We start from the raw sequence: 23,694 nt of genomic DNA, 5'->3' as shown, positions 1-23,694 counted from the left end.
TAACTTTTATGTGCACATAAAGAGTCAAGGCCACCATGGGGTGTACGGGCTACATGGTGATTAGTAGCTAGCTTATGCATTGAAAGGCATGCATAAAGCTTAGTGACCCGAGCAACAAGGATGAATCTATATTTTCTCGAATGTTGTTAATACAGTAGTCTAAACACAAGGTAATGAGATCAAGCGTAGAGAACGATTTGGGATCCTTGGTGAAAAGAATAACTAACTCATGTGTGTTTGTTTGAGATGATTTATGTTATGCAAAAAAGACATGTTATGCGAATTGGTGTTTATGCGAAATGTATATTGATATGATTTACGAGATGATTAAAGTCTATTGTGAAAATGATTACATGTGTTTTGACATGTTTTGCGAAATAAAATGTTTAGTTGATAAACTGATTTGTGTTGGTATTTATGATTTGACGAAAAGGATTGATCAAAGGGCTTTGCGAAAAGGATTTCGTAAAACCTCACTAAGTCATTTAGACTTATGTTTTAAAATTCTCATCTTCCAGGATCAGGCGTTTAGACCAAGTAGAGAAGAAGGTTGAAGGATTTGTTACGAGATGACTCCAACGTTTTAGAAATAGCTAAGCATTAGTTATTTGGTCAAAGTGTTGTAATTATGTATCAAACTCGTGTTATTAATAATGTACACGTTTTGGTATGTATTTATTATACTTGACATTTAGGTTGACCACCGTTGCATTTTGAGTTTTGTTGATAGTATAAAAGAAGTTGAGACAAAGATTTTGCGATAAGAAAATTTCAAGGTTGTAACAAACTCACATCCTATTCCTACTACTTTGGTGTTATCGTCGCAGTACGGTTTGAGGTATGACGTGGTTGATTGAAAGATTTTCAAAATCCTCCATGAATTGAGTTGCATCATCTTCATTAAGAACGTTAATTGAACTTTTGCCTCTTAGGTTGTTTAGGCATTTATTGATTTCTTCAAGAAGCTTTTGTTTTTGAGTTTTTATTTTAACATTTTCTAAGGGTTGGAAAAGATCAGGAGTTTCTTCAAGAGTACAGGAAGGTTGAAAATTCCTTCTAACTTGAAGATTTGACGAGTAATCGAAGAAAACATTCTCTTAGAATAATTATTTTGAACTTGGATGCTATTTATTTCTGTACTTGTAGCAGCCTTGTGCTCTTCGGAATCCTTGATGATTTGAAAAGGTTTTTCTATGACATTTCCGTTGTAATAACTCTTAAATTCAATTATTCCTAATAAAGACTTTGAAAAATGTTTGTGACGTTTGTCACGTAAAATTGTTAAGACAGGTGTATCTAGTCCAAATCTAAATATTGGAATTGAGGCTACTTGGACAACACCTATGTGGAGAAATGAAAAATCTTTTTGATGTCTTTCAATATCATTTCTTGGAAATTGGAAGTAATTGTATGGAATTAATATTTTCATAAACTGGAACTTTCTTTCAACAATTTTTACACAAAGATTCTCTTTGAAATTAAAAGTATTTTGAAAGTAAATCGTTTTTTTAATCAAGTTTGGGAATTCTCCAATTGAGAAAATCATTTTCTATTTTTGCAATTGGAAGAAGAAGTAGAATACAGCTTTATTTAGGAAATGAGATGTTTGAAAATTTTAAATTCTCATTTGATAAATTTTTATCTTAATTTTTTTATTAATTCTAGAAATAAAATTTATTCTACTTGTATGTGCTAAGATGGATTACCACTGACAAACAGTCTTACCGTGCTTTCTTGCGTCTTACTGTCGCGACCACAAATTTAGACACAGACGTACAAGCAGTCGTAGAGCTTGAATCTTCCAAATTCAATCTCTTGAAATAATAAAAGACTTGAACAATAAAATTTGTTTGAAGGAATCTAACATTATCAAACTCATCTCCCACTTTATGGTGGGATCATGCCCTGACAAATGAACAAAAAGAAGCAATAAAAACTCATAGGACAAGAATTAAAAGGACAATTAAGACTGAAAATGGAACTTCAGCAACTCAAGAAGTAGAAGAAGAGCGAGAAGACACTATAGAAGTTCTTCTCTACACTATCAATAAACACTTCGACCTAGGAAGTGAGAATGATATAGACAATCAAAGAAAAATAATAAAAAATCTAAAATGTTCCTCCATGAGAAACTTTAGATGGCACAAAGACATGTTCTTATTTAGGATTGGAATGTCAAATATTGGAAAGAAATATTCACAGACTTCTAAGCTTTATGGCAGAACGAGTCTACAACTCCTTCAACAAAGTTCAGAAGCATGCCCAACTAACTTCCCTTATAATATAATATGGATTGGATATTTGCAATGAAATAAACATTCAAACCAAAGTTCAGAAGCATTAAAATCTTCGTAAAAAAGAAATGAAGACTTTCTATTTTCAATATGGATTTGAGAAGGTCAAAGAACCAGGTTTGTCACACCTCGATCTAGGTTTTCCTCTCTAACCTAAATCGTGGCATGATAAAACACTTTTGAAAATGACATTTTTCAACTAAAATTTTTATAGAAATTACATTAAGAAATTCTACAAAAATTTCGATAGCATCTCCCTTAAAAAATTGGGGTAGCCATAGCTGAAAAGGATAAAATTTTTCACTTCTATAAGCATATATACAATCTTCAGATTCAAGAACATCTCAAATGTGTCTCACCACACTAATCCAAACTATTCCATTTCAAAGAGTTTCAAGCAAACTTTATAACCAAACTAGATAATTTGTTACCAAAGAATTACAGTCCACTAATAAATCTCTCAAAATGCATAAATATATCATAAATCTCACTACTTCTAAATACTTTGCGAAGTAATATAAAACTTAAGTATATACATATGAATATGATAAACTACAAATGGTAGAGAAAAAACTCAACAAAAGCCTAAACCTTGACCACTACTTGGACGGGGAGAGAACATTTGGAAGTGTGAGCTAAAACTCAGTGAGTGGCCAGTTTTTTAAAAATAAAAGATCGTAAAACATACTACAACACTGTGTGAAAATGTATCAATAATGAAGCAATAATTAAAATATCATCATTACATCATATTATAAACCACAAGTCTAGTCAATAAACCTGTAGCCAATCCGAACATGACAAGGTGCCTAAATATACGCCGAATATTAAGTCGCACATGATCAAAGAATCATGTGGCCACAACTAGCTCACACATACTTAGTACCTGCCACGATGATAACCTCTATCCAATCAAACCATGATAGCATAATAAATACACGGTCTGAAATAGCTCACACATGATCCATATTCACAAGGAAACACGCGACCAAACAGAGCTCACACATACTTAACACCTACTACAGTGACAACATTCATTCGCTCCTATGTGCACATATTAATATTTGATCAAGTTTGGGAATTCACTAACTGAGAAAATCATTTTCTATTTTTGCAATTCATAATTGATTCGTTTGTAATATCATTTGTATTGGAGGAAGTAGTATGTTGCCCATCAATTTCTTTTCGAGAAAGCTCTTTTGAAGAAGATTTAGAAGACAAAAATTTCTTCAGGAAATTAGACATTTGAAAAATTTTAAAATTTCATCTTATAAACGTTTATTTTTCAAAATTTCTATTAATTCTAAAAATAAAATGTTATGTGACCTACTGGTTCAGTTGTGTGGTATATGTGTATTGAAGATTGTGTTCCATTGAGTGTGGTGTCTCAAGTCGAATAGTTATGAGTGCTTAGTAAGAAGTATCTCTTTTGTGCATTGATGTGTCACAAGTTGTAGACTCTAGAATGAATGAAAGCGAGAAAAACATAGAAGGTTGGAGGAGCCTAATTGATTAATAAATTTAGGAGGATCACATTATGGGGAGCATGTTCTTTGTGATGCACAGTACAACCAAGGAAAACTCAATGTAGAGGGAGTTTCCATAATAGTCATGAATTAACTCAATCTGCTTTAAACAAAATATCTAGAAGATATTATTTCTTATAAACTTTGTACTTATGAACTATCTTGAATTTAATATATGATTTCCTCACTCGAGCTAAAAGTTCTCCAAATGTAGGTGATGTTACACCGAACTGGGTTACCAACGTGACTGTTATTTTCTTCTATACTTATTGTTACTCATGTTGTTTATGCAGTTATTAGCATTAGCAACGACTATGTTCCCTAATTAATCTTATATTTATTTTTTCATCTTTTGCGATGAAATTTCATATTTTTAAAATACAAAATCATGGCAGACCTAAAACCTAAGAAACACCCTGCGATAAAAGTGTTTTCATTCTCTCTTTCGCCACCCACCTTCTTTAAACTCTATTTAAGTTTTCATTTTTCACAAAAGGGACATGCAGAGATCGATTTTGAAAGTTTAGGGTGCAAGCTCTTCTGTTTTCTTAGGGAGATTAGAGTTTCTTCCACTTTTAGAAGGAATGGAGGTGATTCTATTGATTTTTAAAAAGGGGAGTGAGTTTGTTTGATTTCAAACTTCTTTTTGGTCTTATGTTTAAAGGTATTGGTGGTTTATAACTTTGTTGCATAGAGTTTGGTTCAGACTCAAGGATGGTTAATTGCACACATAATTCTACGCGATAAGTCATTAGTCGTGATCATTGCATGGAGAGTAATCACTATGTACCATTTTATCTTGTAATTACTGAGTCTTCGTTGAGTACAAGTTTTCCTACTGCTTGTCCAAGTGCACGGGAAACAGTAGACACCTGGATGATCCATGGTCGAACATAGGAAATTTATTCAAGATATTAGTTCTAAGAATTACTTATCATTTAGGTGATATAAGAATTGAAGAATAATAAATGTAAAGAATGCAAGACTAAAGTAAAGTACCACACTAAGCCTAAAGAGTTTGTAGAGAGCGAATAAGATAGTGGAATGAGAATACGAACTAATTTGTATCAAATAAATGAAAGAAGGAATGTCTATGCATTATCATGCAATTAAGTTGTGCAATAACTCTGATGCGATATAGCTTACTAAACCATACTTGTGATTCAGGCTTGCTTCTCTCAAAGTCATTATACACCACACATGGTGGCTTTTTGGGATCCATATGACTAAGTATGATTAGGTGAGAAATATCTAGAAGATATCACTTATAAACCTTATAGGATTTTGCAATTAAAGACAACAACCTTTGGATGCCCACTGTCCACACTTGTTCTACTTTCGGGATACAAATGCTGAAAATGATCTCATGAAGGAAGATGAAAATTCTTCTTGGCGTGTGTTAGTTAGGTCCATGCTACTTCCCCTCTCGGATAGTTGGTGACTTACATTGGCCAGACGATGAGAATAGCTCGACTAACGCGATAAGACTTATAAGCAAAACCTTTTATCAAGAACTATCACAAGTTTAAATTACAAATAACACATTGACTGAAGGAAAGCGAAGACATGATGGATTGAAAATGTATCATGTAATATATATATAATGAATGTAGGCCTTCGACCATTGTACAATATGAACAGTATAAATATTACACACAAAATACAAAAATGGAAGACAAGAGAATGGAAAAGAATACAAGTTAGGGGAATGGGGATTGAGTTCTCCACAACTCAGACCTTAAGCTCTCACTTACAGCACGACTGGAGAAGAAGAAGAAAACTCTTTACACTTGTAGTTCATCTAGACTCTCTTTCATGGTCCATTCAGACTTTCCTCTCGCCTTTTATAGGCATCCTTCGGCAGGAAACTTCTATTCTTCTGAGATTGTCAGCGTCGATTTGTCACCTTACGACATCAATCAACTCGAACTACCATTCTTGTCTTCTAGTGAACCTTCGTCGCGTGATGGCGTGGTTCCTCACCTGGAGATATTAATCGTCAAATGAATTTCCATCTTATAGCCTTTGCATGAGATGTCTCGTTTGATTCACTAGTTTCTTCCTTTCTACTCATCCTACGTCTAGACATGACAATCGCGAAAACATGCATAAAGCTTATGTAAGATGTTTTTCTAAATACTTATGTATTTACAACATAAGTTGCGCGTTTTTTATCTTCTTCTTACGTGTTTTGATTTTCTTACTCTAATAAAAGAGGCTAAATAACATGCTAAACTCATTAAAGCTTGAATTTTTTTGGTTAAGCATTTGGAGGTAATGTAATATTTTGTATTATGTTTTTTTAGCTTAATTAAACTTTGCTAGTGAGAAATTTTTATGCTATTTAGAATCTACTTATGCGATTGAAATTTGATTTAGAGCTTATCGCTAGATGAAACTGTTATTGTTTAGTATATTGTGCGTCTAAAGTATGATTTTAAAAGGTTGTTTATATGACAAGTTTTATTTCGCAGCTTATGGCTTAGAACTAGAACTTTGTGGTCGTGCTTATTTTTGAAGCTTAATATTTGATTTTTATGCTTAAAGTGTAATTTGAAGAATATTTGTTTGATTAAACTGTGATTTAAAGTCTATTCATGTGGTTTAAGTATGATTTCATTGTAACTTATTATTACATTAGAAATTTTGTAGATGTGATACACTTGTTTGGAAGGGGTAAGGAGATGTTTAGTTCTATTTTTAAAAAGTATATATTCATTAAAAGGTAGAACTAATAACCAACAAGCTTCCTTTCTGTTCTCTGGTCTACTTGGTTGAAAAAAAACAACCACATTTTCCAAGATAGGAAAATTTCCATTATCGATCTTTGGGAAATTATTGCATGCTCATGGGTTTATGGACTACCAAATCCTCCCTCTTTCTCAACTAGTAACACTATTGCTTTAAATCTTAATGCTTTTGTATTATTAACTTTTGCGACTTATCTCTAGCCTCTAATTTTGTTCTCTTTCCTTGCTTTGATGTACGATATTTCCTTGAGGATTTTGAGTTTGAGGGAAAGATAACATAAATAAAGTTGTCTTTAAAGAAGAATTAGTTTTTCTTCCTAATGTGGGCATAGATGATGTTCAGGCTCCAATTATTCCTTACTTCACTATCAAACTAATTATAGAACAAGAAAACAATGAACTTATTATTGAATCTAAAGTAGTTCAAACTCAATGACCTCAAGAAGTGCCATTAAGGAGGTCCTCTAGAGAAAAGAGACGTGCAATTTCAGATGATTATATTGTGTTTTTTCAAGAACATCAGGATAATATGGGCATAATGGAAGATGATCCAATCAACTTCCAATAAGCTCTACAAAGTTCTAACTCTCAAAACTGGATAAATACTATGGAAGAGGAAATAAAATCCATGAAAGACAATGTCATTTGGAAACTTGTCGAATTGCCATTAGAAGTGAAACCTGTAGGTTGGAAATTGATATTTAAAATTGAAAGGGATTCACAAGGCAAAATCGAAAGACATAAAGTTCTTGTCGTAAGGGTTTTTTTACGGAAAAGGAAGACATTGATTACAAATAGACTTTCTCTCTAATTTCGTCGAAATACTCTTTCAATGTAATTATGACATTGGTAGCTCACTTTGATTTAGAGCTACACAAACACAAGATGGATGTGAAAACTATGTTTCTTAATGGAAACATTGATGAGATAATTTACATGGTACACCCACAAAATTTTGTATCTAATAATTGAATGTCTATGGTGTGCAAATTGAAGAAATCCATCTATGGTCTCGAACCAGCCTCCCATCAATGGTATCACAAATTTCATGAAGTAATTACCTCTTTTATTTTTAAGGTGAATATAATGGAAGATTGTGTATATCACAAGTTCAGTGGGAGTAAATCTATTTTTCTAGTGTTATATGTTGATGACATACTCAGAACAAGTAATGATGTAGGTTTATTGCATGGTACTAAGAGATTTCTCGAAAGGAATTTTGAGATGAAGGATTTCGGTGATGCTTCTTTTGTACTAGAAATTGAAATACTGCGAGATTGCTCTCAAGGTATTTTGAGATTATCATGAAAGAACTACATTGAACTTTTTTTAATAGATTTGACATGAAAGATTATGTACTAGGAGATAGTTGATAAATTTCATATAGGTCAATGCTTCAAGACCACACTCGATATTAAAGAGATGTAGAAGATTCCCAGTGCATCAGTTGTTAAAAACCTAGTGAATGCTCAAATTTGCACGCATCCATATATTGCGTTCATAGTTAGAGTGTTAGGCAGATATTTAAGAAACTCGGGGATGGATCATTAGAGAGCAGCCAAGCAGGTTATAAGGTATTTATAAAGAACAAAAGATTGTATGCTCACTTACGGAGATAAGAATTTTTAGAGATCATTTAGTATTCTGATTCTGATTATGTTGGATGTCAATACACTTTGTGATCCACTTCAGGCTATAACTTCATGTTGGTTGAATGAGTTATATTTTGGAAAAGTGTTAAACAAACACTTATGGCTTCCTCTACCATAGATATGAAGTTTATAGCATGTTATGAGGCATCTAGTCATGAAATATGGTTGCGGAATTTTGTCACACTAGGCTGCAAATAGTAACTGGCAAAGACCAATAAAATTATTTTGTGACAATAATTCAACAGTAATGTATTTTAATAACAACATAAACAATACAAAGTCAAAGGATGTAGGCATAAAGCTTCTAGTTGTGAAAGAAAGAGTTCGTAGTGGTCAAATTTAGATAGGACACATAAAGAACAAACTCAATTGTGACAGCTCCATTAACTAAAAGTACACCACTAAAGTTTTCCATGAGCATGTTGCTCATATTGGGGTTAGTCAATTTTCTAATTGCATGGTTTAGTGGGAGTTTGTCATTAAGGATGTTCTTTGACCTTAATTTGTTATTTTCTATATAGAATAAAGTTGATGGTTTAGGTTTTATTATCTGAACTTATTTATCATGCATGCAGTTTTGCAAATGCGATTTAACATAATTTTTTTTAGAATAATCTCCTTAAATAATTTGAATCAGTTGGAAACAGGCATGATCTAGATCCCTTTGCATGTAGTTTCCATGCTATCCATCCATACATGATCTATATCATTGAATGTATTGGAATTGGTGATCAGGTAAGGTTTAGTTACAAGGAGATGGACCAAATTGACAAAAGTCGTCTTGGTTCCATTTTGATGCTGGAGATGGACCTGCAAATTGAACTAAAGAGAAATTCTATTATTAAAATAACTTGATTATGCACGCTTAAGGTTTATGTGATTTAATTATATCAGAAAAATAAACATAACCAAAGTGGGAGATTGTTAGACATATTTAAATAATATATCTAATTAAAGTATGGGCTATGTATGTAAATTAATAAATTATCACATTGGGTTATTTTATTAAATTAGGCCAATTATGAGATCTATTTAATTAAGGCCTAAGATTCGTAATTGAGTATGAAATAAATGGGTAGAAGCCTATTCCTAAATTGATTAGGATTTAATGAGAATCTTAGTTGAACTAGTATATAAAGAGACTTAGAGCTATGGTCCCCAACATACCAAACCAATAAGCACTCAGTCTTTTTTGTATCCCATCAAGAGAAAGATCCCACTAATTAAGGACATTCATCGTTTTGGTTGAGAAAGACAATAGTCATTTTATAGCCATGAGGCAACATACACTTTATAGCCATAATCAATGGAATCAGATATGTAACTTATTCTTGACAATTTGACATGAATGATGTTGGATTAATCTATTATATAGATTAATTTAAAGTATTTATGCCAACACAAGCTTCCCAATTACAGCAGAGGAGACCCAATCACGAACATCTATTTTCCAAAAACAATCCTTAAGGTCCTTCAAAGAGGAGGAAGAAGCATAAGAACTCAAAAGAGAACAAAAGACTAGATTAAAAATAACACGCGCAAGCCAATGTTTAGTTCTTAAGCTTTAATCTTGGTAAAGTTTTAATTGTGATTGTTATGCTTACAGTATTAATTTGTTATACATTTGAAACCATCTTTAACATTTTCTTTACTACACTTATAATATTAAATTGGAACTAGGTCACTACTACTTATGGTTCTTGTGCCTTTTCTTATTCATTCTTTTGCAGTGTTACCCAACTTTACATTTCGTGTGCTTCTTCGATAAATGGAATTGCAAGTAAGTAAGCCTTCAATATGTTCATTTGTTTCGAATAAAATATGATTTAGAGTTTATTTGTTTGATTTAAAGCATGGTTCATGTGACTAGGCGAAATGTTTGATTAGCTATTTGATTTTGAATCTCTTTTGTGTGATTCAATTTTGATTTCAATCTTGTTTCGTGTAATTTGATTTGGAGTTTATTTTTGTGACCTTTATCTTATTAAATCTATTGAACATTAAAATGTTACATTTTTACCTATTCATCTTTTCCCCTTGGTTGGATTTATCACTCATCAGTTTAGGTGGGAGAAAAGTTCTTTTTAACCATAAATATGATTTAGTACTTGATATTGGAGGATAGGGGTGTTGCTTTGTTATGGATTGATATTATAGGACTGAATTTTTCTTTCCAAAGTTTTGAAGAGCGAATGAATCAACTGAGTATGTTTTCTCTTGAATTATCATTTAAGTCAATTCATATAAATGTTTAAAGGCAAATGTTTTATATAAAAGTTGTTTAACATGTAAATTCTATGAATGAATTAAGTGTTGGTCTCAATGTACGAGTAAGTGTAGGAGTTATCAGCTCTACGAACATATATATTACACCTTTCTAAGACATGAATGGTTTTAGTTACGAAAATTGTTCTTCCTTTAATTGATTGGGTTATGTGTTCTTTGATTTGGTATAGAGTTAAATTTGTGATTCTTTGATCAAGGTAACTACGAAGTAATATCATCATGAATAAGGTGCATATGTATATATGTGCAAAATTAAGTAAATCGTATACTTATTGAAGGTAGAGTGAGTCAATGATAATCATCTTTCAACCTACCTTTTCTATGATAGCATAATTGATAACGTAAGAAATCTTAACAAATTAGTTATCCGTTTGTAAAAGAAATGTAGTTAAAATTAGTTAGAACATCTTCTTTTAACTTATGATTTAACTAGAGTTTTAACTACGGTCAAAGGGAAGACTATAAACACCTTGTATCATTTTGAAATTATAAAATATAGAACTGAAATAACATCTTGCTCCCAAGCACAGTGGACGTAGGCATTTACCGAACCACTTTAAAATATTGTGTGTTCATCTTCTCCTTTTTCCCCCTTCATCTTCTCTCATCTCTCCATCTTCTAAGATCAAAGCCAAAAGAAGAACCAAGAAAAACAGAGAAAAGAAAGAAAGATAAAGAAAGCTTGGAGAACTTTTCTTTAATCTTCACTAATCTACATTTATACTAAAACAAAAAGAAAGGAAAAGGAAAAGACAGTAGAGAGAGATAACCTACTGTTACATGCAAAGATGTGTTTTCTTTGTGTCCATATACTTGGCTACCCCTTCAAATTGGTATCAGAGCCTGCAGAAAGATTCAAGAAAGCTCTAAGAATCACATTCTTGATTTCAAGACAAATAAGATATCCTAGACTACATTCATTCCGACCTATGGGGACCCTCACAGACACCATCTTTAAATAATTCTAGGTATTTTCTAACTTTTACTAATGATTAGTCCAGAAAGAGTTGAGTATATTTCTTAAAGTCTAAAGACCAAACTTTAGGAAAATTTAAAGATTGGAAAGCCATGGTAGAAAAACAAACTTCTAAACAAGTTAAATGTCTAAGAACTATAATGGTTTAGAATTTTATAGTGAGGAATTCAATTTTTTTTGTAAAGAACATGGAATAATGAGACATAAGACGGTTAGATATACCTCTAACCAAATGGTGTTGCGGAAAGGTTAAATAGAACCACAATGGATAGGGTTTGATGTCAAATGTCTAATGGTTTCATTCCAGAAATTTTTTGGGCGGAAGCTATTTTCTATAATGTTTACACCCTTAATAGGTGTCTTCATCACTCTACAAACTTCCTAACATCTGAAGAAAAATGGACTAAACATCCTCCTAATTTACAAAACTTTAGAATTTTTTGTTGTATAGGGTTTGTATAACTATTAGAGATGTGGTTTTTAAGGAAGATTCTATGTTTATGCTCGATAAAACTAATGAAACACTTTATTCAAATTATAAGCCAAATGAGATAGACAAAGAAGGACTATTGTTCCTCCTAGATACAGTGAAGTAGATGTTGTAAATTTTACCATAAATGATATGAATCATCTAAATGATGATGAACCAAAAATATTTGATGAGGCATTGAGCTTTCCTAATGCTAGACATCGGATAAATGTCATGAATGATTAAATGGAATCTCACAATGTAAATAATAGGTGGACTTTGGTAACACTGCCTAGAAATTGTAAGATCATATCTTGCAAATAGATTTATAAACTTAGAAAGAGTTTTTGATCTTCAACTCCCTAGATATAAAGCTAGGCTTATAGCCAAAGACTTTATACAAACAGAGGAATTGACTAAAATGAAATATTCTCACCGGTTGTTAAACAAACCTCCATAATAATGTTTTTTTTCATTAGTTGTTTAATAAGATTTAGAACTTGAGCAACTTGATGTTAAAACAACATTCCTATATGGTGATTTGACTGAAGACATATACATGAACCAACCACAAGGATACATTGAAAAAGATAAATAAGATCAGGTATGTTATCTTAAAACATCCATCTATGGTCTAAAACAATCACCAAGGTGTTGGTACAAAAGGTTTGATGATTTCATCTCTAAACTTGGTTTTAATAAAATTTCCTATGGTAGTTGTGCATTTATAAATTCAAATTTATATTCTTCAAAGATTTACTTACTCTTGTATGTAGATGATATGCTACTTGTAGAAAAATCTAAATTGATATTAAAAAATTAAAGACCGCCTTGAAGGAAGAATTTGATACGAAGGAACTTGGAGAATCTTAGAGAATTTTAGGCATTGACCTCACAAGAGAAAGAACAAAGAGGTGTCTAACAATTTACCAAAGTAACTACTGCTATAAAGTACTTAAAAGGTTTAATATGTTAGATACTAAGCAAGTTGTAATTCCTCTTGCATATAATACTTCAAACTATCAGCTGCTAACTACCAAGAAGATCCCAACCATGTTAAATACATGGCAAACATCCCCTACTCACAAGTGATAGGAAGTATAATGTACCCAATGATTTCTACTAGACCTAACTTATCTTATTTTTCTAGTTTAATTAATAGGTACATGCATGGCTAACCTAGGCAAAAGACATTGGAAAGCAACCAAATGGGTCATTAGGTACCTAAATGGATCTATGAATGCTCAATTGATATACAAAATATGTCCTAAAGAACTGTTTGAGCTTTATGGTTTTGTAGATTCTGACTATGCGGGGGATTTGGACAAGAGAAGGTCACTAACAGGATATTGTTTCCTAATTGGTTAACTTTTGATTTAACTAGAGTTTTAATTAGAGTCATAGGAAAGACTATAAATACCTTGTATCATTTTGAAATTATAAAACATAAAACTGAAATAACATCTTGCTCCTAAGCACATTGGACGTAGATATTTGCCGAACCACTTTAAAATACTATGGGTTCATCTTCTCCTTCTTTCTCTTTTCATCTTTTCTCATCTCTCAATTTTCTAAGATCAAAGCCAAAAGAAGAACCAATAGAAACAGAGAAAAGAAAGAAAGCTTGGAGAGCTTTTCTTTAAGAGAGAACCTAAAGTTACATGCAAAGAAGTATTTTGTTTGTATCCATACACAGAACTGTCCCTTCAGATAACTTATGTAAACGTCGTTATAGTTTAAATGTCTATTTTATTCTAGCTTATGTTGTAACTTTGCAACTTTACATGAAAACTTGTACATGTACCTTTTCTAATTCTTCAAGTGTTATTAATTTTTGTAATTCTTTTGTTAATTTGGTTTTATTTGTTCTATTTCTATATATTTATATCTACATATATATCGTTAATTTTGATGTTCAGAAATAGTAGGAAAGACGGCGGGAATGAAATTATTTAATATTAATAAATGTCATATATTGCTACTTTCGTTCAAACATCGCATCATGTGACGTTTTGTATGGTTTGTCACAGATTGCGACGTTTTTTATTTCACTTAATACGATGTAAAAGGGATTCTTCGACTTAGCTTTTGCAACAAATCATTGTAATGGTTTATATTGGTCGCTAAAAAGAATTTACAACGAAAGGAATATCTTTAGCGACTAATTCTATGCATTGTTAAATATCATAGATTTCTTGTTTACACAAAGAAACATAAAGAGAGATCATCACATAAATATACATAGTTCACTAACGGTGTGTTAGCTACTACTACATAACAAAAAGGAAACCTAATTTTAACAAAAAGGAAACATAATTTTATTAGAGAGAATGTTTTCAAAGTACAAACAAGATGCACCATGAAGATTAGAGAATTTAAACTAAACACCAATTCTAAATAAGTTGATGGTTTAGTTGTTGTAGTGTTAAATAACAAATTCAAAAGACATTATTCTAGCCATAAAATATTGAATAACATATTAAACAATAATTAAATAGAGGTAGTACCAAAATTACTTTGCATAATATTGTAACACAGAGAAAAAAAATGGTTCAATTAACGACCAACCACAATCACATTATCATAAATACCCCACATACCCCAAATAATCATAATCATAAATGTTTAACTATTCAGTTGATGAACGTATAGTAGTGTTAGCTGCAGGTAATAATAAATATGAATTTAAATGTTGAGATACCAACATCTTCATAAATGCCAACAAATATAGATGATAATCATAAATGTTTAAGCCCTCACTTTTATCCACGTGGTTGCTGGTTTTAACTCTCTTTTTCCATTTTCAGTGATCATCATTCTAAATGGCTACATATACCCACTTGTTCATAAATGTTTCAATACCCTTATCTTCTGTCCTAATCACGTATCTAACACCTTTTTTTTCTTAGTTTAAATTATACCAAATCTCCTTCAACTTTTAAGTTTGCTTCTTCTTTTTTGTGTCCTATCCTTTCTTTATTTTCTCTTTTTTTTTCTCCAATCTTCCTTACTTGTTAAATATTTGACCTTTTATTTATGGATTTCAAAAAACTAAATTGTTTTAATTTTTACCTCCTACAAACTTGTTCAATTGTAATATATTTATGATTATCAACTTTTATTCTCTGTTCAATTGTAATATATTTATGATTATCAACTTTTATTCTCTATACAGCTTTTCCAATAATAAAATTTAAACTTACTCTCCAATTCTATTTTATTGTTGTTTTTTTAAAAGACAACCCTCCCCTTTTTTTTTTTTTTTTGTTAACTATAGCATTTTTTCAATAAACTTCTAAAATATGTTTGTGTATTGAACTTCTTTTGCATGAAAATTATCATTACTATTTAATTATTTTTGGTAGAATTAACTTTAATTAAATTTAAGATTGGTTGAACGTAAAGTACGAAGATAAATTGGACACCTAAAAATATATAAACTAAAATTGAACAAAATTTAAATTAGGTAGACCAAAATGATATTTTAATCCAAAGAAATTACCTCCTAAAAATAGGCACGGGTAGATTATAACACAAATACTGCATATGTTTTAATTTCAAGTTTTTGTTTATATTTTATATGACAAAGGTGGTGTAAGAATTAGACAAACAATAGAAAATTCATAGTAATACGATGAAAAGGATGGGTTTATATAATTTATTTTAAAATTAGTTCTTTCCCGATAGTTGGAATACCTTATGAGCATTATTTTTACCACTTTTGTGATTGCTTACAAATAAACACTTTGTGTTGATGGATATTTTGATTTGAAACGAGTATAAACACAGCTTGTGTTCATGTACTAATAGCAAATGTATTTGTGATATTCTTCGTTTTACATTTAAGGGTATTTTTGAACTTTCGTAGGTTAGAGTATTTTGAAATAAAACACTAAAGAGACGTTTAACCTTCCGACTATAAAAAAGTTCTAGTCCACTCCATGTTAGTTCCGGAGTTATCCTAATCTTAAGATTAGGATTATGACTAAATTCTACTATTTCTCTTATTTTTTTTATTTGTTACTATTCTTAACTCTCCTCTTTTACTATTTCTCACCTTCTCATCTCTTCTATGTCACGATTTTTTACTCTCCTTTTCACTATTTCTCACTTTACTAAAATAGATTATAATAATAAGGAAGACTATAATAATTGACATCTCAAACACAGATTATTATAACTCATAACTATAATAATCCACTCCACGCTTGAAACGTTATCTAAAGATTTTCATCTAAAACTAATGGTTTTCTAAGATCTCTCTGGATGTTTCTATATTATCTTATTATATGAAATATGTAATTGTTTATTTATTATTTTTTTTTGATAAACGACAAATGTCAAATAACTAATAAAATCGAAAGTAAGAGGCCAACAAGATCTGTAAGAAGGTATTGAATAAGAGAAGCCCATAAAAAATGAGGGAACATAGAGAAGATAGTATTGATATATATATATATATATATATATATATATATATATATATATATTGTATGTACAGGAGTGGATATTTTTTAACTTTCGAAGTTAAAGTTGATTGTTCCATATTTCTAACAAAACAACACTATGACCAACATTTTTCATCTAATTAAACTAACAATAACAATAAGAGAGATATTTATAAAACCTATTTTAAAAGTTAAATTTAAACGTATTTTCGAAACTTTTGAGATTTAAAAATATTTTTGACACAAATTACAAAATTAAGTGGTATTGTATATGATTTAACAGTAGATTTTTATAAAGTATATGTCGAAGTGTGCAGGAGTGTTCTTATGATTTTTTCTCAATTTTTACATTCATCTTAATTTTCATCAAATTTTAGATTTGAATTTTTATTTAGATTGATGTTAATATTTTCTTAAATTATTTTCATTGAACTCTCGCCACTCATTGTATTCTTTAGCACATCCTTTTATAACTAGTTTTCTACCAGGTTTCTCTAGAAGTTTCAACAGGAATTATCTACTTACAAATTGTCGCCCGTATCATCGGTTGATCGTGAAATGTGGCCAAACAATATGTTTATTGTAATAGTGTGTGTAAAGTTGTTTTACACTGTGCAAGTAACGTATATAATTCACGTTAAGTTTGAAGTTCAATAAAGATTAGACGACCATAGGCTCCATGGCAATCACATCAGCTTGTTGTTAAGTATGAAAAAGGTATGTTAAAAGATTTCTTTTAACACCGAAAGAAGAGCCCAGAAATAAGCAAACAAAACAGAAAAGACTCGAAATTAAAAGAAACCAAACGCAAATCATCTAATATGGTTGGCGAAATCGTGAGATTCATCAAGGTGTTGCCAGTATTCATTTTGTCCTCTTTGTATTGCTATTTCATAGCTTCAAAGTTTTCCAAAGCCAAACTCCGGCTTCTCTCTCTCCTCCCTGTCTTCTCCATCTTCGTCGTCCTCCCTCTCTACTTCTCCTCCATCCTCTTCACTAGCAGTGTTGGCTTATTCGTCACCTGGCTTACCACCTTTAAGCTACTTCTTTTCACATTTGATTCGGGTCCTCTAGCTTCCAACCCACCATTGTCCTTCCCTCTTTTTGCTTCCATTGCTTTCTTTCCAACTAGAACCAAGCACAACAAAACAACCCCACATGATCAAAAATCGCTTCCAAAGTTATTGCCTCTAAACTTGCCAACCAAAGTGGTGATACTTGCCATATTGATCTTAGGAAACAGCTATATTGACCTTGTTTGTCCCAATAATGTAAAGTCATGGATCAATGGTGCTACCGTGTATTTCTACTTAGACGTAGTTATGAGTTTGTCCAATGTCTTTGTTCAATCAACTTTCGGCGTCGAGGTCAGACAACCATTCAACGAGCCATATCTGGCGACATCGCTTCAAAATTTATGGGGCCGGAGGTGGAATCTATTAGTATCTGAAACTTTGCACAGCACCATCTACAAACCAATTCGTTACAAAGTAGGGATGCCACGGTGGGTGGCAGTGGTGACTGTGTTTGTGGTGTCGGGGCTTATGCATGAGCTTTTGTATTACTATATGGTCAGAGCGAATCCGACGTGGGAATTCACGTGGTTCTTTGTGATTCATGGAGTGTGTTTGGCCTTGGAGATTGAATTGAAGAGGGCTTATGAGAAAAAATGGCAGCTACAAAGGGCAGTTTCTACACTATTAACCACGATGTTTACGGGAACCACCACTCTTTGGTTGCTTTTTCCTCTAATGTTGAAGACTTTAGCCTGAGGATGAGAATATTGAAAGAAAATTATTCCTTCTTCCCTATCATGAGGTATTATGTGTTATATTATTTTCAAGGTTTAATTTACTTTTAGGCATTGTAATTAAAAAAGAAAATGTTATTAAGTATTTTCTGGATCTAAACTCTATATGAGTTGAACTTAATGGTAATTTGACTTAACTATGTTGTACGTGTATTGAATGTTTGATCTCCCATACTAAAAAAATACCTTTTGAAAAATAAAACAAAATCTATTTTTACTATCACTTTATCCCCTTTCCGATAAAAAAAATAGATTGGATTGATAAGGATATATAGAAATGTGTGGAAAGTAGATTTATAAGTAAAAATATAGTATTTATATGCTTATTTTTCAAAAAAAAAAAAAGAACACTGGAAACTGGAAAGTATTACTAGTTTTGAAAGTATAAGAAAGGATAAACTCATGGCATGGTAATAATAGTTCAAGTGAGGGTATGGCATTAATTAGTAGTGTTGCAACAACATTACCCACTTCTTCCTTTTCTTCTCCTTCTTTAGAAGTTGAGCCTAGAGGCACCTTCTCTTTCTGCCTTAATTTCTAATCTTCTTGTTTGTGATTTTTTATGTAATCCTAATTGGTATCCCTGATGTATAGCTTTCTGGTCATTATTTTAAAGTACTTTTTACTGTTTGTTGATCTTAAGATCACAAGTATGATTCATAACAACTGATTGCCATTAGCATTTCATAGAGAGTATCATAAACATTTCATCTTTGTTCCAACAATGGGAAGTATGTAGCTAATTATTTTTAGAGGGAAACTAGTGTTGAGAGAGAAAAGCTCCCGACACCGAATTTATTAAAATAATAAGGTCATACAATGGGCTAGAGAGAAGCCCCAAGCTTTTAAAGAAAAGCAGTGAAGTTAAGAGCTAACGCACTAGAAGAGTAGTCTTTAAGAAGGTGAAGGCGGCTACACCATTGACCGATATAGTTACAGCTATCTTCCCATAGATTAACAAGACTACTTTGTTTGTTGGTGAAAATTCTACTATTTCTTTCTGTCTAGATGGTCCAAAAGATAGCGACATAAACAATTGTGTTGATAATGTTCTTTCTATATATTACCATAATTCTGGTTCAGAATGGAAGTAACTATCGCTTTTAGATCATTGAACGAATGATGCAATAATCTAGTTTTAGCTTGCAATGTTTCCCAGAGAAAGCTAGCTGGTCTACAGTTTACCAATAAGCGGTCACTTGTTTCACATTCAGAGTGGCACATGACGCACCAATTAGGATTAAGGCACGTATTCAGCTGTCTTCTTTGAAGCTTATCCATTGTGTTGATACCTTCATGGAGAATGGACCACAGGAAAAATTTACATTTCTTTGGAATTGGTGATTTCCAAAGGGCTTTGAAAATCCGGTTGTCGACTCCGTTATTCTCGTTGGTTGGGGAGATTTGAATAGCCTTTTTTACCGAAGCTGTGGTGAAGACTTTGTTATTTTCTAGGTTCCAATTTGGCTTGCCTCTACCTTTGTCTTTATTCGGAATAGGGAGATCAAACGAAATTTGATTCCAAAGATAACATTCTCTGTCGTTTAGTGGTATGTGAGGCTTTAAATCCCATTTCTTCTCAATAGAGTTCCACATTTCTTTAACCTCGCAAATTTTCGATTGGGAGAGAGCGTAAAGCCTTGCGTATGCATTGGCAAGAGCACCAAACCTACTCCACCTATCATGCCAGAAAGAGATGTTTTCACCATTATTAATTTCCCAAGTAATATTTGTTTCAAACAAATCCAAACCTTTGACAATACTCCTCCAAGGGGCTTTCGCAGTACAAAACTTACTAAAAGTTGGGATTTTACCTATTATGGAGGCTTTGTATTTGGCTATAATGTTTTTCCTCCATAGAGCATTAGGTTCATTATGAAATCTCCACAGCCATTTTGATAGAAGGGAGAAATTTGTATATTGATTTTTGAGAGCCCAAGCCCACCTTTTGTCAGAGGAGTAGTTATTTTCTCCAAACAAATTAAGTGAGAACCTTTAGTTAAGCCGGAACCTTTCCTCAGAAAATCTGTCCAGTATTTTTTTATTTTTTTTATGAGTAGAAGTAGGAGCTTTGAACACTGACAATTGGTAGGTTGGCAAGCTAGATAGGAAAGAGTTGATGAGGGTGAGTTTACCTGCTTTTGAAAGCTGAGAGTAATTCCAATTAGTGAGCTTCTTGTTGATTTTGACATCAACCTTGTCCCAAAAAGAACTCAATTTTGGATTGCCTCCTAAGGGGACTCCAAGATAAAGAATCGACAGATGAATAGTAGGAATATCCCACTTGTCCGCGACAATTCTAGCACGGCCATTTGAGATATTTATGGGGCTTATGGGGGACTTAGATAGATTTATGTTTAACCCGGAAGCTTTTTCAAAAAGAGTTAAAGCCATCTTCAGGTTTGCGAGGTAATTTTCATTGTCTTCGACAAATAGGAAAATATCGTCCGCAAAAAGGAGATGGGTTAAACAAATATTGTTGTTGAAGTTGACTCCCTTTATCGAGTTATTTTTCTCAAGATGAGATAATAATCTGCTTAGATAGTCCATGACAAGAACGAAAATGAAGGGAGAAATGGTATCACCTTGACGAATTCCCTTATTGGCTTGGATTCTACCATGGGGCTTGCCATTTATGAGAATGGAGTAAACCACATTGCTAATAGAAGCTTCAATCCAACTTCTCCATTTGCGAGGAAAGTTTTTAACATAAAGCATGTAGTTAATGAAACTCCAATTTATCTTGTCGAAGGCTTTTTCTATGTCTAACTTTATAATGAACCCCTTGGCTTTGCTAGCTCTCCAAATCAACCACTTCATTAGCCATAAGAATGGTGTCAATTATCTGACGACCTTTGACAAAGGCTAGTTGATTCTCAGAAATTGACTCTGGCAATGTGGGCTTCAGTCTGTTAGCTAAGGTCTTTGCTATGATCTTGTAAAAGGAGGTTGTGAGGCTTATGGGCCTAAAATCTTTAGGCATGTTACCGAGGTTTAATATTTGAGAATAGAGCAAAGAAGTTGAATATTTGTCTAGTGAAAGGACAAATTCCTTTCTTTCTATTTTGCATGAACAAGGAAGGCTCTTGAAAAACGCCATTGAAGATAGTTGATTCAAAACTAAAAGAAGAAAAGGGATGATAAAAAAGTAGAGGAGAAGAAAAATTTTGAGTACCTTTTAAAACCGTTGCATGGGGGGAAACATGATGAGTGGAGTAAATGCCATTAGATGTTGAGAAGTAATTGCTAATAGCCATCATTTTTGGGAACCAATGGCTGCTTCACTGAGGTTTCCGATGGAAGAGATTATTGTTGCGACAGATGGTTTGCTAATTACTATTTCCTTTCTTCTATGCAGCTGCATAACGATGGTTTTAACTATTTTAGAATCCTAATCTTTCTACTTTAATGGAATGTCTTTTGGTTGTAATGAGCTTTTCCATCAAACTCTTTTTGTGAAGAAAAATCATCTTGGAATCAATACATCCTCCAATGTGATTCTTTTGGTTTCACTATTTTTTATCCATTTCTAATCTAATTGATATCTATGTATGTAGCTAATTAGTTATTTGATAGAATAATTGGTTGTTTTAAATATTCAATATAATTAGTTACCCATTATGAGAAAAAATTCAAGGTTATTTCTTGAGGCTTGGAGAGCAACATGCAGTTGACATATATAGAGGTAGATCATGTTTCAAGTAATCTATAATATATATATATATATATATATATATATATATATATATATATATATATATATATATATGTATGTATATGTATGTATATGTAATATATAAAAAGTTAGAATCGTAGAAAACCATTTTTAGACAAATTTGTACTCCCATATTTTTATTAAATATTATATCTATTCCTTTAGTAATTTAAAAATAATTCTACTTGTAGTTAAAATTAATATCGATAGAGGTAGATCTACTCGGGAGTGGATTTATTAAGGATTAATATTGATAGAGGTAGATCTACTCAGGGTTGGATTTATTAAGGGGTCACAGAGTACGTGTCTTCCCTCACATTATCGATTTTTGTATTTTTATGTTAATTTTGAAGTGTCAGATTACAATATATATTAAGTTTAGCTTCATTTTGATTAAATTTTGGTTCCTTTCCTCACATTGTCGATTTTTGTATTTTAATGTTAATTTTGAAATATCAGATTACAATATATATTAATCTTAGCTTCATTTTGATTAAATTTTGGTTTTGGTATAGTAGCGGTGCCTCTACTGCAAAACCTCCTGGTTGTGAATTTGATTCTTGCCTATATCACTTATTTCTTATCCCTCATTTGTTATCTAACAAGCATTTTTTAAAAAAATGCAACAAAGTTGGTGATCCAAACTTCCACTTTCTTAATAATATTCAATGAAAATGTATTATTCTTTCTTTTTCTTTTTTTGATGCAATTTTTAAATTCACATATTTACATTACAAAAATCATCTGAAAATTGTCTGTCTTTCTTTATTACTACAAATGTAGTGATTGTTATTGGAGTATCCGTGAAACGTCAAAACATATGTTTAATATATAGTGTCTGGTACCCATAGAAAATTTCAAAATTTTCCACTAAATCTACTTTTACATTTTTTTAAAAAAATAAAGCTAAGGGCTTATAGTTAAAATTACATTAATCACTAAAAGTTAAAGATTGCCTAGCTAAGACTTTTATAAACAGAATCACATAACATACATATTTCTTCGTAGAAACTCAACAAAAGTTCTTGCCCTTCTGTATAATAACTCGAAGTTATCATAATTACCAAGCCTCCCAATGCATGTAGTACCATCAATTCTTTCTATACAAACTAGATAAGAAGTCAACCAAGTTCAAATCATTTGTTCCAAAACAGTCGATAGTCAAACAGAACCAATCTTATAATTGAAGAACTTCGATTAAAAGTAAAGAGAAAATCGAGATATTAAAAAGAAAAAGATAGAAATATAATCATTGGTTAGTTTGGAGAAATTATCCCACCAATCTACAGCCTCATCCTTTTGAGAAAAATCAGTAGTACCATTCGAATCGAGCTTTCTCTCAAATTTCTTCTTCTTTCTCGATCAACCCTCTGATTGGACCCATTAACCACAATGAGTGAGTGATTAAAAAAAAATGTTAATGATGAAGGCGACATGTAATATTTCACAAAATAGCACACAAATTCTTCAAATTTGGTAAAAACAAGAGGGAGGGGGACTAAGAGATAACTAGAGAGGGAGGCAATTGAAGAAGCGAGCATGCAGCAATAGCAGCGAGTGTTCGATGACGATTGCAGCAAGGTTCGTGGACTATTGCGGCAAGGGAGGGGATTTTTTTTACTTTCTTCGATGTATATTTTGAGTTGAATTTGATTCCAAAATGATTTTGTTTTTTTTTTTTACATTAATTTTTTGGTTTTACTTTGTCTCAGTTTCGTATATTAGTATTGTGATATACTTACATTATATGTATTAGTTGGTTAATATT

General features: G+C 31.8%; 1 protein-coding gene across 1 annotated transcript; it reads left to right on the top strand.

Moving 5' to 3' along the window:
- The first annotated feature begins 17,222 nt into the window (after positions 1-17,222).
- Positions 17,223-18,173, top strand: LOC101217501 (probable long-chain-alcohol O-fatty-acyltransferase 6). Its single transcript, XM_004140024.3, has one exon. It carries the CDS (start codon positions 17,223-17,225, stop codon positions 18,171-18,173), a length of 951 nt encoding a protein of 316 aa, XP_004140072.1.
- The last annotated feature ends 5,521 nt before the right edge of the window (positions 18,174-23,694 follow it).

This window comes from Cucumis sativus, chromosome 7 (genome assembly GCF_000004075.3).
Source record: "Cucumis sativus cultivar 9930 chromosome 7, Cucumber_9930_V3, whole genome shotgun sequence".
NCBI classification, from domain to species: Eukaryota; Viridiplantae; Streptophyta; class Magnoliopsida; order Cucurbitales; family Cucurbitaceae; genus Cucumis; species Cucumis sativus.
This window is presented reverse-complemented; position numbering and strand designations above follow the sequence as displayed.